This window comes from Dipodomys merriami, unplaced genomic scaffold (genome assembly GCF_024711535.1).
Source record: "Dipodomys merriami isolate MVZ:Mamm:240054 unplaced genomic scaffold, mDipMer1.0.p SCAF_1, whole genome shotgun sequence".
Taxonomy (NCBI): Eukaryota; Metazoa; Chordata; class Mammalia; order Rodentia; family Heteromyidae; genus Dipodomys; species Dipodomys merriami.
This window is the reverse complement of record NW_027202270.1, coordinates 37,600,784-37,616,672: the sequence shown is the minus strand read 5'-3', so window position 1 is coordinate 37,616,672 and position 15,889 is coordinate 37,600,784. Positions and strand designations below refer to the sequence as shown.

Genomic DNA, 15,889 nt, shown 5'->3' with positions numbered 1-15,889 from the left:
TTGTGAATGACCTGAAAGGGGGAGGGTATCAGCGTATAAGAGTGTCACCAATTGCTGGCTTATAGGTGGGGTAAATCTCTAAGGAGCAAAAGCTGGGCTTGCCACAAAAACAAGTTGCACCCAGAACTTTGGACCTCAGTCTATGGCTCATATTAGGTCCCTGTTGAGCAATGATCTCCAAAGACAAACTTGGCCCAATCTTTGTCTACAGATGGAAGGCAAGAATGTCACATTGAACAATTAGGCTGTAGAATCCAAACCTTCCTCCTGCAACAATCCCTACTCTCTTCATCACTCTGTCACCTCACAGGTCTCAGGAACAGCGCCTTCCTCACAAATCCACGGGGAGGGTTCCATGAGGAACCTCCTTAGCACCATGGCAACACATAGTAAGGCTTTCTTCCTTTAGCTGACCACTGTATGTCTGTCTTCACTGCTCCTGTGGAACTGTGAAAGGAGAAGCTTTCATAAAGCTCCCAGGAAACAACGCTGGGAATCTATCTCCTCTGTTTTGCTCTGAAAGCATCCCTGTGCTTCCTAGGTTTATTGGATGCCCCAGGGAAAGACAAAGGGACACAGAAGGCTTCTTTCTCTTCCCTAACTGTTTCCCAGATGAAGAGCTCATTTTTGGATACAAATCTACATTAAAGTGCTAGATTGATCATCTTAAAGTGCAATTTTGGACAAGCAGCTTCAGAAGAATCTGGCAAGTCATTAAAAATTCAAGTTCTCAGCCTTCCCCTAGACTTCCTAAATCACTAACTCAGAGGGGAGCCCAAAAATTTTCAGTTTAATAAACCACCAGGTAACTCTAGTATATATTAAACTTAGATAACCACTGAGATAGACTATCATTTTTTCATTATTGCTGTAAATTTCAGATGAAGAAGAGGTCTCAGCCTTCGGACAGCAGAGGGCAAGAGAAAGGTCATTAGTCACTCTACTTCCAGAGTGATTGTATCACTTCACTATCAGCCATCATCAATGAGTATTCTGTTTTCTCTGCATCTTGCTTTTGGGTCTTTATGTAGGGGGGCGGTATTAAGATCTCTTTTTTAAAAAATAGATTTTTAATATGTTTAAATAGCTGCACAAAAGAGTTACAACTCAAAAGATCAATTTATAAATACAATGTATCTTGATCGATGTTACTACATTTCACTTAGCCATTCTGAAAGGTAATACAGAGAAATCTCTTTGTGTTTCTCACATTTCCATAATGGATACTAATGCTGAGTATCTTTTCATGCATTTAGTTTTGTCTGTTTGTCCTCTTCTGAAATGTTTTATCTTTTGCTAATTTTGGAGTAATATTTTTTGGTTATTAGTGTTCTATATATTCTAAGTATTAGTCCTTTTTGAGATGTGTTTTCAAATAGTTTCTTCAATTTATAGATTATACATTCATCTTATCCACATGACACTTCATACTTATAGTTTTAAGTTTTGAATGAGTTCAGTTCGTCAATTTTTCATTTTACACATCATGCTTTTAGATTTAGGACAGAAGTCTCTGCATAGTCTTAGGTCCTAGAGATTTTCATTTTTTTCTACAAGTTTTTATTTTATGGTTTATATTTAAGTCTATGATATATTTTGAGATAACATTTATATATGGTGTGAGATTTGAGTGGATTTTCTTTTCTTGACTACAGTTATCTAGTTGCTCCAACACCATGAATTGAAAAGTCTGTCTTTCCTCCATTGCATTTTCATACACTTTTGTAAAAATTCAGTTCAATGTGTATGGGTATATTTCTAGGTTCTCTATTATTTTTCATCTATCTGTTCGTCTATTTCTCTATTAAAATTGTACTGTCTTGATTACTTTAGGTACAAAGTCTAACATTGGGGCACATTTCTTCCTACTTTATTCTTTATCAAGATTGTTTTAAGTACTTTTAGGATGTATGTTTTTATTCAAACAAACATTAGAAAGTTTGAAACGGTCTTTAGTCTACAACTGAGAAAAATCTCTCTGGAAGTTTTATAGGAATTGCATGAAGCCTACGGATCAATCATAACTATGCTGTGTTCTAACCCATGAACATGGCATGTCTTCTATCTGTTTATTTGATTTGTTTCCTCAATATTTTGGAAATGCCAGCATACAGACCCTGTATATTTTTATGTCTATTCGAGAATTTCATTTCCATGAGAGTTATAGCTAATAGTGCCATATTGTTAATTTTTGGTTTCCAGATGATCATTTTAGGTGCAAAGACATAGTCGATTTTGTGTGTGTGTGTATTCATTCCATTCTCTGCAACCATGCTGAGCTTACTTATTTCTAGAGTTATTTAGCTGATTTATCAGAGTTCTTTCTTATATATAAACCAATATACCCTCAGTAAGGAGAGATAGTTTCATTTCATCTTGTCTAAGGAGTTTGCTTTTTTATTTTTCTTACCTTATTACAGTGTGTAGAACTCCCAATGTTATCTTGAATAAAAGTGGCTATAGTGAGCATCTTTATCTTGCTTTAGATCTTAGGACAAAATTCACCAACCTTCTTACCATTGAGTATGTTAATTGTAGGCTTTTTTTTAATATAGGTTATCCTTTAAAAAAAGGCAATTTCCTTCTATTCCTAATAAGTATTGAGTTTTCTCAAATGCTTTTTAGCAAAATTGCTGTATCAGTTAATTCAATCACATTAGTTTTGTTCTCCACTTAGTTGATGTGTTAGATTATACTTATTGATTTTCGATAAATATAACAAACCAGCCTTACATACCTGGAATAAATCTGCCTGACAATAATTTTTCATACATTGCAGGATTTAGTTTTCTTGTATTTTCTGGAAATATTTGAACATAAGTTTATGCAAGATAGTAGTTTATAGTTTTCTTGTCTTTTTTCTGCTTTTGCTATCAAGATAATATTGGCTTTATAAAACAAAAGAGAAAATGTTTCTTCTTATTTCCTCTAAAAGAGATTGTGCAAAATTGATATAAATTCTTCTTTAATGCTTGGTAGAATTCTCTATTGAAACTATCACCTGTGGACCCTATTTCCCGCTCCACCAACCCCAATACTCTAAGACCAACAGATGAAAGAGCTAGCACCATTTAAATTAATGTCATTATTATCACATTTTTCCCTTTGGGGATGAAACAGGCTATGATTCTTCCCCCTATATACGTATGCTAGGACTATTGTAACAATGTGCTATAGACAAGGTGACTTAAACTATATACATTTACCATCAGAGAGTTCTGGAGGCTAGACATCAGAAATCAAGGCATCTGTATTGATTCCCTCTGAGTGCTATAAGTGTCTTTTTTGAGCCTATTTAATGCCTGTAGGTTGTAATCCATAAGTTGTCTTCTCATGTCTATTAGTATCATCTTTCATCTATGTATCTATATTGTCCAAATTTCTCTTTTTTTTTTAAAATAATAAGGTTACCGGTTCCTTTGGAATAATGATCACTACAATGACTTAATTTTCACTAAATTACCTTTATAAAGACCCTACCTTCAAATAATGTCATATTCTGAGGTGCTAAAGGTTAGGACTCTATCTATCTATTTTTTAAAGGAAACCAAATTCAATGTATTATTTGTTGCCAGAGTCAAGCAATGGTGATAAAAAAAAAATTTGATACTGGCATTTTGATCCTTAATGTAGTACCCATAACATTTCCATTATCTCTTGTGGTATCTGAGCAGGGAAAACAAGCTCCCCTGGGCCCAATTCACCTCCACGGGTGACCCCACCAGTTCCAAATATTCAGGATAGATTCTGTATTTGCCATCAAGCCCCCAAAGCTAGTACATATGAGAAAATACAGCCCAGTCTTTCCAGGGCTCCCTTAATTTGGGAATGAAAATGATAGCATTTTACTGCCAAGTGGGCTAAGTTGAAAAGTGGAGCTATCTCACAAGAGACCTCCAAAGTCTAAGGGACTATTTTGTCTTTTATCCACAAGTACGGGTCCTCTGAGTGCCACAGAGACAGCCAGAATCATGATCACCAACCAAGAAGAACACAGCAACCTGGCCAAAACTGAAAGTAATCACCATGGCCACGTGCACAACCTCTTCCCTGCACAATTCCTCACCTCCTGGGCTGAACAGAAGGCTGAGGGAGAGGCAGAGTGAAATGACTATGCCCGGTTCTCCACTCAGCTCCATGTGCTCCCCAAACACTAATTTGGCAATGGGACCAATGTCATATAAATAGAATTAATCTTCCACATCAAAGAGTCCTTCTGAATATATAAAAGTGAGAAGTTATGGGCTGAGAGAGTGCTAAGAGAACTGATACACAGCAAGAAACAGAAGTCTGATAGAGCAAAACTGTGAAAAGTGATTGGAAAGAAATAAAACGATGTTGGACTTGCTCCCCGTTGATTCAAGACTTGAAATAATAGATAACATGGGTCCACGTAACAGCACTGAGGTATAGTCCACTTTAGCAGGTTACCATAAACAATTTTCCATTATTACTACTGTCCAGAAATGCAAATTTTAATAACTATGGTACCTACAGACATTGAGACACAAATGTAATTGAAACCTTACTCAGGCTATTTGTGCTTTGATTTAAATACCAGTTTTAACCTAATACCATATTCTTAATAGGAAGGAATATCAATGCATCTGTGAATAATTGTTAATAAATAGAAAATGGAAAAGAATATTTTACAGTTGTAAGAGTATATCATCTTGTTTGCTGTAAGTTTATTTATGTTCTTTCACAGCACAGTAAGTATTGATTAGAGAAACAATCTCATCAAGTTAAATCATGTACTACACAAAAAGCAGTTGGTTTAGCTTGAAATGTAAAAAGTACCTATTTTCAGCAAAGACACACAACTTCCATTTAAAAGCCATGTGGATCACAATGTAACTTAACAAAATCAAAGAATAATATAGCCATCCTGAGTGATTCTCTGCATCATCTCATTTAAGTCAAGGCCTTAGAACTAGAGCCAACACTTGTTAAATTAGAATTCTGAGCTCTTCCACCATTTTTAGGAGGTGGCTTCTCTTGGCCTGAGTAGAAGGCCTATCTTCTACAGAAATCTTCCTCAAGTATAATAGTAACTGTTCTCATAAGCTCCAACAAACAAAGCCAGCAGCAACCAGCAATGTGAGAGAGAAAAGGCTATCTGAGAATAAGATAAAAACAGGAAAGGTTGTTGAAAACTCAGGGCAGATGCAAGAATGCAAAATTCCTAAGCTTCTGTTCCTACCTGGCTCTCAGGCTGAAAAAAAAAAATGTAATTCTGGTCAGGACTCAAAGGTGAGCTTTGTTGATTTGGACAATGCCTGTTCCTATTGCAGAAACCATCTCACACGGCTGGCAATTCTCTAAAAGAATATGACAAGTCTAATGCACAAGATTAATATTTGCTGTCTGCATCAGAGGATGTTATAAATAAAGCTGTAGCTTTTTATATTCTATCAAGTGGTACAGCACCCAATGAAAAACAGATAAAGAAAACCCCAGAAAGTCTAATTTTGCCAAGACAGTTAAAAAAATTGACATCTCTGATCCATTTTAAACACATTTCCAAATATATCAAGTGTAGACACCTTGAAGATACAGGAAAGCTATGGTGCAATATGAGAGTACACACACATGCATATGAAAATAGATTGAGAAGAGATAGATAGCTTCTGATTTCACCCGATGGAAAAAGAATACAAATCATGGTGGTAGTTTAAATTTGAAAGATGCTTATTCTACAACCTTTATTTTCTGTAACAGAACTATTTCTCCCAGAAAGAAGCAGAACTCCGGGCCCCATCCTACCTGCACTGTCGTTGGGGTTGGGGCTGGCCAGAAGGGGCCCAGAGCCCTGGACAGGGGGCGGGGGCTGCCCATCACTCAGCTGTTTTACTCGTTTGCGGTGGGACTTGCCATTGTAATGGACCTGAGTCTGGGCGGCAGAGTTCAGCTGGATGTTGCACACCTCACAAAAGGAGAAAAGAATTTTCTTTTTCTCTTGATTTAACTGGTCCTCAGGCCTCTCGTTCTTTATCCCCTTTTCCTCAAAGCCCCGTAGAAAAGTTGCCATATTCATAATTCCATCATCATGGTGGTTATCAGGGCTTAAGGAGTATTTCACACCTGAAAACAAAGAGTACAAATACTTGTAAATTCACAGATGTTTTCTGCTAATGTGATTATAATTCATATGAATGGCATGGTTTAGCCTCAAAATCTCCCAGAGTAAGTCATCAAAAGTACCTAACTGAACACAGAAGGTTTTAAACTGGTGGCCTCTTGTCTGAAGCAATTTCTTCACCCTTTTCTCTTCTCCCCTCTACTCCCTTTGCTCTTTTAATTCCTGCTCATCCATGAGAACTTTGCTAGTACATGGCCCTCTTCATGGAACCCATTCTGACACCACAGTCCAGAAAGGGCCTGGTTGTATGTTCACATACAGCTGTCCTTTATGGCACCTATCATGTGTGTTGTGAGCTTGTTTGGTTCACGTCCGTATCTTTGGCAGAGCATAAACTCTTTAAGGGAAGCATCCTCACTTTTGTAGATCCCTTAGGTATAAAACTCTTTCTTTTATATAACAGCTCTTAAGATATCTACTGAACAAAGATAGAAATGCAACATAGGAGCCTAAAACTGCAAAAAGCACATACATGTGTGTATACAAATGCACATCCAACCCACATACATCAGCACACACTGGGAGCAACAAAGACTAAGACAGGTCAGAGATGCACTTACATTGGTTGTGATGTAAAAGCCCCTTCACAAGCCAGCCAGAGGGAATTTGCACATGTTTTCTTACAGATGTAGTAGAACAAATGTTTTGATGTTTCCTGATTATCCCATAAATATCAATTTAATGTTTGATAAACTTGAAATGCAGAGCATCTGAAATACAAAATAGTAGCAATATGATTTTATCATAAATGGTACTTGGAAAACTAAAAAAACAAGATATAAATTTATTTTTAAGTGCTGAGCTCTTCCTTTGTTAATTTAAATAAGGGTCTAGTGATGGATTATATCTTCTTAAGGAAAAATTTCAAAGGGAGCTTTCAGCACCTTGAGACCCTTGGATGATGAAGTTTTATTTTAAAATATAGAATTTTTCATTTTAGCTAATACCAGGATTACTAGTTTTTTCATATGATCACTATAATTACAGCAATATTTTGTTTCTCAGTTTGAATAAAGAGAAAACTGCTCTTCTAGACTGGAACCAGCTGAACTTGGAGTCACACACCTCACTTAAAATCCCAGTCACTTGCATGGCAAAAGCAGGAGGATATCATGTCTGGAGCAAGTTACATGGCAAGTCTTGTCTTCAAAAGATGTTAAGGACAAGCAATTGGGAAAAATTAATGGCAAAGGGTATTTGTAAGGAAGAAAGGGCTGAGGAGGACAGTGCTATGCCATGTAGGATAAAAGAATTACGTAAAAGAAGACCATAGCTTGTGATAGATTATAGATCATAGAAAAACCCAGGGGGCTGAAACATTTGAACCACTTTCATCCAAATTAGTTTGGAGATGTGTAGAGATGAAGAGCAAGTTCACATTTGGGTGTTCATGAGTTGATGACTAAAATTCAGAAAGTTCATGATCAAAAAGACAGGCCTTGGTTGTAGGTACAGAACAACAAAGTTATTCCTGCATGAGTCCATATACCTAACTGTACAGATTGCTTAAATAGTGTCAATTTGATATGTAAAGCATATTTGTCCCATTGAATAATTTATCCTATGGTTATCATTTAAAGTTGATTGCACAAATCTTTCTAACTTAATTTAATCTCGCCACAAAAGCTTTCTTTCTTAAAATCCACTGAAACTATGCATGAATCAGGCTTAAGCAATTTTTTTTATTGTGAACATACTGTACAGAGGGGTTACAATTACATGGGCAGGATAATGAGTACATTTCTTATCAAGCATTGCAGCCTCCTCCTTTGTTTACCCTTCACATCCCTTCCCAGCCTCCCCCGCCCTGCCACCCAATCCTTCCCACCCTCCCCCACCAAAGTTGTAAAGTTCGTTTTCAACATGACAACTTGTACTTCTCATTGTTGCAACGGGTCCACCTGTATCCTTAACCGACTTGTTTTTCCCCTTCTCCTCCACAAATTATACTGACATCAAATATAGTGAAAGTAGGGGTTATACTGTGGGGGAGGGACATACAAAGCAACAAAGAGATAATCTTACAAATGATTTAGAAACAAATGCATGAAAGAAAATAAAAACATTTAAATAGATATCTAAGGGTTCATTTTCCTAACATTACATTATCTGACCTTTTCTGCTTGACTCATACATATACTAGATATTGCAAATGAGGGAAACCATGGGACCTATGTTTCTTTGGGCTTGGCTTACTTCACTTAAGTGGGCTAAAGACTTAAAGAGAAACTTCTCTGAAGAAGAAAGAAGGATGGCCAATAGACACATGAAGAAATGTACAACCTCCCTAGCCATAAAAGAAATGCAAATCAAAACAACATTGAGATACCACCTCACCCCAGTTAGAATGGCAAAAATCAAGAATTCTAATAACAACAGATGCTGGAGGGGATGTGGACAGAAGGGAACCTTACTGCATTGTTGGTGGGAGTGTAAACTTGTTCAACCACTTTGGAAAGTAGTATGGATGTTCCTGAAAAGACTTCACATAGAGCTCCCCTATGTGAATCCCACTTTTGGGCATTTACCCAAATGTTTACAAACAAGACCACACTAAAGCTACCAGCACAACTATGTTTATTGCAGCCTTATTTACCATAGCTAAGATATGGAACCAACCCAGATGCCCCTCAGTAGATGAATGGATCAAGAAAATGTGGTATATATACACAATGGAATTCTATGCCTCCATCAGAAAGAATGACATTGCCCCATTTGTTAGGAAATGGAAAAGCTTAAGCAATTTTTATAGATAAGTTGGAGGAAAAATTCAATCATTCAAATGTAATTTGAACTGTACATATACAAATATGTTATTTTTGAACTCTAAAAATGTCATACTTTAGAAAACACTAGTGCAACATAGAAGTTATGTTCAAACACCCATAGTACTCACTCTCAAAATATAAAAATGCATCATAACTATTAGTGAACTAATTGATAAAATAAACTCATCGCTATTGTTCTCTGTCTAGACCACCCATAGCGTATGAGGAAATCCAGTAATTTTTTTAACCTTGCAAAACCAAGGTAGGCATCTTCTTACTAAATTACTAAAACCTAAGTGTTACATTTTGAGTCTTTAACCAAGATACTTGACATTTTCATCTGGAAATTGAACTGCATTGGAATGACTGGCCTAGCCCACATTGTGAATTAATGTATGGCAGATCACAGAAAGAGAATACAAAACTTCATGTTCCATTTTAAATTTGAAATAAAAAAAGATTTTTTGTTTATTGTAAGTAGAAAACCGATGTTTTTCCACTGGTCTTAGAAATGTCTTCTTCCTTATATTTATTTAGACATATCTATTTCAAGCAGGAAGTCAGAAATGTTAAAAGTGAAATGAAGGACTACATGGAATTTTCCTAAACTTCTTCACATTATCAGAGTCCCTCATCTCACATCCCTGATTTGCCTACTGTCACAGTCATTCTCACAGATGATTCCTGAAGACTACCACTACATTCATGAGCCACTGTGGGGAGAGCACAATATTTTAAAATGAGATGTTTCCACCAAATATTTAATATTTATTAAATAGTTCTGTCTCCATAAGAATTCTCCTCCTGTTGGGTGCTGGTAGCTCATGCCTGTAATCCTACCTACTCAGGAGGATTGCAGTCAAAGTCAGCCAGGGCAAAAAAGTCCATGAGACTCTTATCTCCAATTAACTACCAGAAAACCAGAAGTGATGCTGTGGTTCAAGGTAGTAAAGCACTAGCCTTGAGTGAAAAGTTCAGGGACAGCACCCCAGGCCCTGACAAAATTTAAAACAGAAAAGAATTTTCCTCCTCCCAATGGAAAAATAAGTCCAGTTCCCATTAACAGTCACTTGCATCCAGACTATATTTAGTTCACAGGGTTGGGAAAAGGACCTAGAGGTGGTAGAGATGCAAGATATCAGAGTCTACTCAGACATGAGATAATAGAATTTCTAGGAATATACTGTGTGTGAATGTAATATGTACAATGTCAACTGTCCAGCAAAGGGGAAGTTTAGAGAAGAAAATTTCAGTATCTAACATTTTTAAAGTTTAAATTACATATTTTACCTGCATGGAGCAGATGAACCTTCAAAGATGTCCAGTTTGAACACAGCAATAAGCACATTTTGTTTTGTATTGCCCAGGAGGCATATGTGAGAGTATGAAAAACAGCCGGGTGCTGGTGGCTCACACCTGTAATCCTAGCTACTCAGGAGGCTGAGATCTGAGGATCACGGTTCAAAGCCAGCCCGAGCAGGAAACTCCATGAGACTCTTAATCCCTAATTAACCACCAGAAACAGGAAGTGGCACTATGGCTCAAGTGGTAGAGCGCTAGCCTTGAGCTGAAGAGCTGAGGGACAGTGCCCAGGCTCAGAGTTCAAGCCCCACGACCGACAAAATAAAAGAAGAGAAACAGGTGATGTGGCCTGGGTGCTCTATGCTCTTTCGGTACCCTATAGGGTGAGATGGCCAACTCCTTCACTTCCAGGAGAGAATAAGATATTTTTATGCAATTGAAGAGATGAGGAAAGATGGGCTGCGGAATTGCTTTCTTTGGGAAAAAAGAACTGATAGGTCCAAACTGGATGATCAGTGCACATCAGAAAGCAGGATTTTAAGTAACTTAGAAGCAACCAATCTGTAACTTTTCTAAAGTACTTTGTCTAGGAAAAGCCCTCACATGCAGAGTTATCCAGTTGTTTTTGCAGTAATGTGAAAATACTGGGAAACTGACTAAGAGGTAAAGATACCTCTGCTATACATAAAAAAATAAATATTCTTTGATACACAGCGGCTATGTCTATGGAGAACATAGAAGGAGACAGGCTTGTTTCTATGTTCCCAAATCAACTAACTAGTTTTACCTGCTTCTAGTTGTCCCCTGACCCTTAACCACCTGGCATTCAACTCCTTTCCAATTATAGTGCTTCTTTTCCTTCTTCCTTTTCCTTCCTTCCTTCCTTCCTTCCTTCCTTCCTTCCTTCCTTCCTTCCTTCCTTCCTTCCTTCCTTCCTTCCTTCTTTCTTTTTTCTTTTTTTGTTGGTTGTGGGGCTTGAACTCTGGGCCTGGACTCTGTCTCTGAGCTCTTCAGCTCAAGGCTAGCACTCTACCACTTGAGCAACAGCACCACTTCCAGTTTTCTGGTAGTTAATTGGAGATAAGAGTCCCATGGACTTTCCTCAGGCTGGTTTTGAACCTCAATCCTCAGATCTCAGCTCCTGAGCAGCTAGGATTACATATGTGAGCCACCAGAACCTGGCTTCTTTCTTTTCTTTTCTTTTTTCTTTTCTGGTTTCTTACACATATCTTCATTGCCAAATCCAAGATGGTCCTTCAGTCACTTCTCAGTTTTCTCACATTCTTCCTTCTGTTCCTCTTGTCAAGGCTTTTTGTTTCTGTATTCCTGGAGTATTTTGTTCAGAAAACCAGGATGCCACACAATCTTTATTGCTTTAGTTATTATATAGCTACATTGTTTTACTTATTTATTCATTCAATTTCAATAAACACTTGTTTTCTATGCAGGAAGAAACCTAGATGCAAGAGAGCAATAGTGAACAGGAAGAGGAAGATGCCAGTCTAAGACACTATTGTCCAACAAGTAATACAGGAAAAAAGAGGAATTGCAACAGAGTAGAATAAATACTTTTCATTTTCCTCCTCTGCTAGTTCTTAAGCTCCTTGAGGATAAGAATTATCTATGCTTTATTCATCTTTGTACCATTCATCTTTGTTCTGAGCACCTAAGATTTTATCTGGAATTGAAAAAAAGACAATAAATATTGGCAAAACAAATAAATGCATGGTGCTTGAATGTGTCTGTGTATGAACACTAGATATGAAAATAGTAATGAACATTACTGTTTTACTATTTTCAAAAATATAGTTTAAACTTCAGGTTCTAGAGTAATTCACACATTAACAATGTCACACATATACCAATCAATCTACTTATGATATCAATTCTTTTCTTTTTTGGAGTTCTAAGGATTAAACTCAGGGCCTGATTGTTGCTTTAAAAAAAGTGATCTTCCACTTGAGCTAGGCCTCCATTTCTGCTCTTTAAATTGTTTTTCAGAGAGGATCTCTCACTTTTTGCCTAGGCCAGTACTGGACCCAGATCTTTTTAAATCCTCCCAAGTAGCTGAGAACACAGAGATGTGCCATCATACTCAGTCCATTTTTTATGATAAGTTTTATAATTGAGACCTTGGCTGGCCTCAATCATGATCCTCCAACCTCTGAGTAGCTGGAATCAAGCATGTGCCACCATGCCTGCCCATTATCGGCTCTTTCCTGTAATGAACTTTCACAGGGAATAGTGTACTGTGTGCATAGAGAAATCTGGGATAAAACCATGTAGATGGAGGACATTCAGGACACTGACTCTTGCCCACTTTGCTGTGTTACAAATACATAGTGCTGACTCCCACATTTCTACTTCATTGAAGGTTTTAAAAGTTTGTGGGGTGCCAGTTGCTCACATCTGTAATCCTAGCTACTCAGGAGGCTGAGATCTGAGAATCCCAGTATAAAGCCAGTCCCAGCAAGGAAAGTCCTTGAGACGCTTATCTCCAATTAACCACCAGAAAATAGGAAGTGGAGCTGTGGCTCAAATGGTAGAGCGCTAGCCTTGAGCTGAAGAGCTCAGGGACAGTGCCGAGACCAAGAGTTCAATCCTCACAGCCGACAAAACAAAACAATAAAACAAAGAACAGTTGAGTACCTGGATCTCTAGTTATATATACTTCTTTCTCTAAAATAGTTTTGGAGAAAAATTAGGAGGTTAGTAGAGCAAATTCACTCTACATTATGTTTCCTAATAGACTCTAGATGTGAAATACTATAATTGATTCAATTAGACAGTTGTTTATTGTAGTGTCTTTTCTGCCTGAGCTGGCTTTAAACTACCTTTTCTTTTAGTAGCTAAAAATGTATAAAATAACTCTAAGAAATAAAGAGTTTATAATAAACTAGAAGAGCTATCATCCTGCTATCCATTGTTCAGTATGAAGAATTATCTGCATAATAGTCTCCAAATTACTTAGAGCACACTTCTTTAGCACTTTAGCTTTTTCAAAATAATGGATTGGAATTACTGTTTAGTGTTTGATTTCACTAGACACTTCATCTGCCTCATTTTTCCCATCACCTACTGGCACTTTACTGAGTGTTAATGAGATAGATCATGATAGAATGGCTGGCCTAGTTCGAATCCCATGAGATTATTTTTATACTAATGGTAAAGTAAGTAAAACTGGCATGTTAATGTTTTGAGAGGTTTGTTTTCCTTGTAGAAAAGTTTTGAACTCAGTACTAGTGGAAAACTGCTTTCTGTTTTATGGTAAATACCTTAGAAAGTATCTTAGAAGCTCTTCCCATTGTGTGAAGGTAAAATAATAGATTCATGGACTCTTGTACCATAAGTGAGAATCATACCCCTAGAACAACAAGCCAGATACAGACTCTATTCTGTAATGGATACTCAAGTTAATATGGCCCCAGGAATCTTAATCTGCTTTCCATAATCATATTAAAAAGTTATCCTCTGTGTAGCAGAGTGGAGTTTCTGCAAATCTCCTTTTATTTCACAAAGTATTTATTTCCTGTAAGTGGGTTTAAATTGCATTGTCTCTGAAAGTTTCTGTTAGATCTTGAGAGTAGAATCTGTTTCTTGTTGAAGTAGTTACTATAAGAGATGACTGAAGACTGAAAGGCAGAGGAAGATACAGATACATCTTTTTGTTGTTGTTTTTAGAAGATACAGATACATCTTTTTCTTGTTGTTTTGAAATTTTTTACCGGTACTGAGTTTGAACTAAGGGCCTTTCACTCTTGCTTGGCTTTTTCACTCAAGGATGGTGCTCTATCATTTGAGCTACACCTCTTCTTACAGTCTTTTCTGATTAATTGGAGATTAGAGTCTCCTAAACTATTCTGAGTAACTTGGCTTCAAACCACCCTCCTCATTTCTCAGCCTCCTGAGGATTACAAGAACCACCCAGGATTACAAGCATGAGCTACAAGTGTCTGACTGATAAATATATATTTTATCTGAGGGAGAAGAATGGCCTGGACTGTGGAAGGTTAAACTAGATTATGCCCTGTAATGGCTCATATTTGGGGTTATTCTTGGTTGAATAAACCAAACTTTGGGTGAGGTACTCTTTTATCCTAAATATTACAAGACAAAACCATATCTTTGGATGACCATAGAAGAAAAGAAATATTTATACTGTCAGTCTTATCAGAATATTGATAGAGGGCTGGAAATAGATGTATCAGCATATGTCAGGGAGTCTAAACTCCTATAATATTGACAGATTGATAAAATACTGGAATTCTTGCATGGATTGGGGATCAAATTGAAAGTCTTATGCTTGTTAGGTAAATGTTTCTCTTCTGAACTATCACCCCAGCCACAGGTTTGAACTATTTTTAAACAGTACTCCAAGATAAGGACTCAAATAGTTTTTCTTTCTTGCAATTGTTTCTAACATATTAAAAGATGATTTCTTTGTTGCTTTGTATGTTCCTCCCTAACGGTATAACCCCTGCTTTCATTGTATTTGATGTTGGTATAATTTGTGGAGGGGAAGGGCAAAAATAAACCGTTTAAATAGGGATATAGGTAGACCCATTGCAACAATGAGATGTACAAGTCATAATGTTAAAAACCGAACTTTACAACTTTGGCCGGGAGAAGGGGGGAGGGGCAGATGGGGGCATGGGAAAGGATGGGAAGGGGAAACAAAAGAGGAGGCAACAATGCTTGATAAGAAATTTAATCATTACTTTGCCCATGTAATTGTACCCCTCTGTATGGTATTTTCACACACACACACAAAAGATACTTGAGTTACCTGAATGTAAAGGAAATAAACTTTTGTTATTCTCACTGTTACAGAACCAATGCCAATCAGATGGTTGGCAATTAGAAAGTGTTCTATAAATCTTTAACAAAATAACTGCTATAATTAATTCAACTGTAGTCAAAAGCTGCTAGCTAACTTGGCCTTGACCTACAGAAGATGCAACAAAGGAAGGTCTATGAAATGAATACCTTTTCTGGCAACCTTGATCTTCAAAGTGATCAAGAATTATCATATATGGCCAATAGACACATGAAGAAATGCTCAACCTCCCTAGCCATAAAAGAAATGTAAATCAAAACAACATTGAGATACCACCTCACTCCAGTTAGAATGGCTAAAATCAAGAACTCTAAAAACAACAGATGCTGAAGGGGATGTGGACAGAAGGGAACCTTACTTCATTGTTGGTGGGAGTGTAAACTTGTTCAACCACTTTGGAAAGTAGTATGGAGGATCCTCAAAAGACTCCACATAGAGCTCCCCTATGACCCAGCAATCCCACTTTTGGACATTTACCCAAATGTTTACAAACAAGACCACACCAAAGCTACCAGCACGACTATGTTTACTGCAGCACTATTTACTATAGCCAAGATATAGAACCAACCCAGATGCACCTCAGTAGATGAATGGATCAAGAAAATGTGGTATATATACACAATGAATTCTATGCCTCCATCAGAAAGAATGACATTGCGCCATTTGTCAGGAAATGGAAAGGCTTGGAAAAAATTATATTAAGTGAAGTAAGCCAGGCCCAAAGAAACATAGGTCCCATGGTTTCCCTTATTTGCAATATCTAGTTTATGTCTGAGTCAAGCAGAAAAGGTCAGATAAGGTAATGAACCCTAAGATATGTATTCAAATGTTTTTTTTTCT

At 37.1% G+C, this 15,889-nt stretch overlaps 1 protein-coding gene across 6 annotated transcripts in view; it reads right to left on the bottom strand.

Moving 5' to 3' along the window:
- Positions 1 to 15,889, bottom strand: part of Znf385b (zinc finger protein 385B) — a 398,961-nt gene that overhangs the window by 291,010 nt on the left and 92,062 nt on the right. For 5 of the 6 annotated variants that reach the window (XM_070019859.1, XM_070019840.1, XM_070019877.1 and 2 more), the window contains exons 2-3: positions 6,703 to 6,852; positions 5,767 to 6,084 (exon numbers count right to left, since the gene is read on the bottom strand). In XM_070019859.1, coding sequence (XP_069875960.1) covers positions 5,767 to 6,037 — 271 coding nt within the window. In that variant the 5' untranslated portion in view covers positions 6,038 to 6,084; positions 6,703 to 6,852. Of the gene's footprint in view, positions 1 to 5,703; positions 5,713 to 5,766; positions 6,085 to 6,702; positions 6,853 to 15,889 lie in introns of those variants that run through there. The other variant, XM_070019932.1, reaches the window with a different exon arrangement.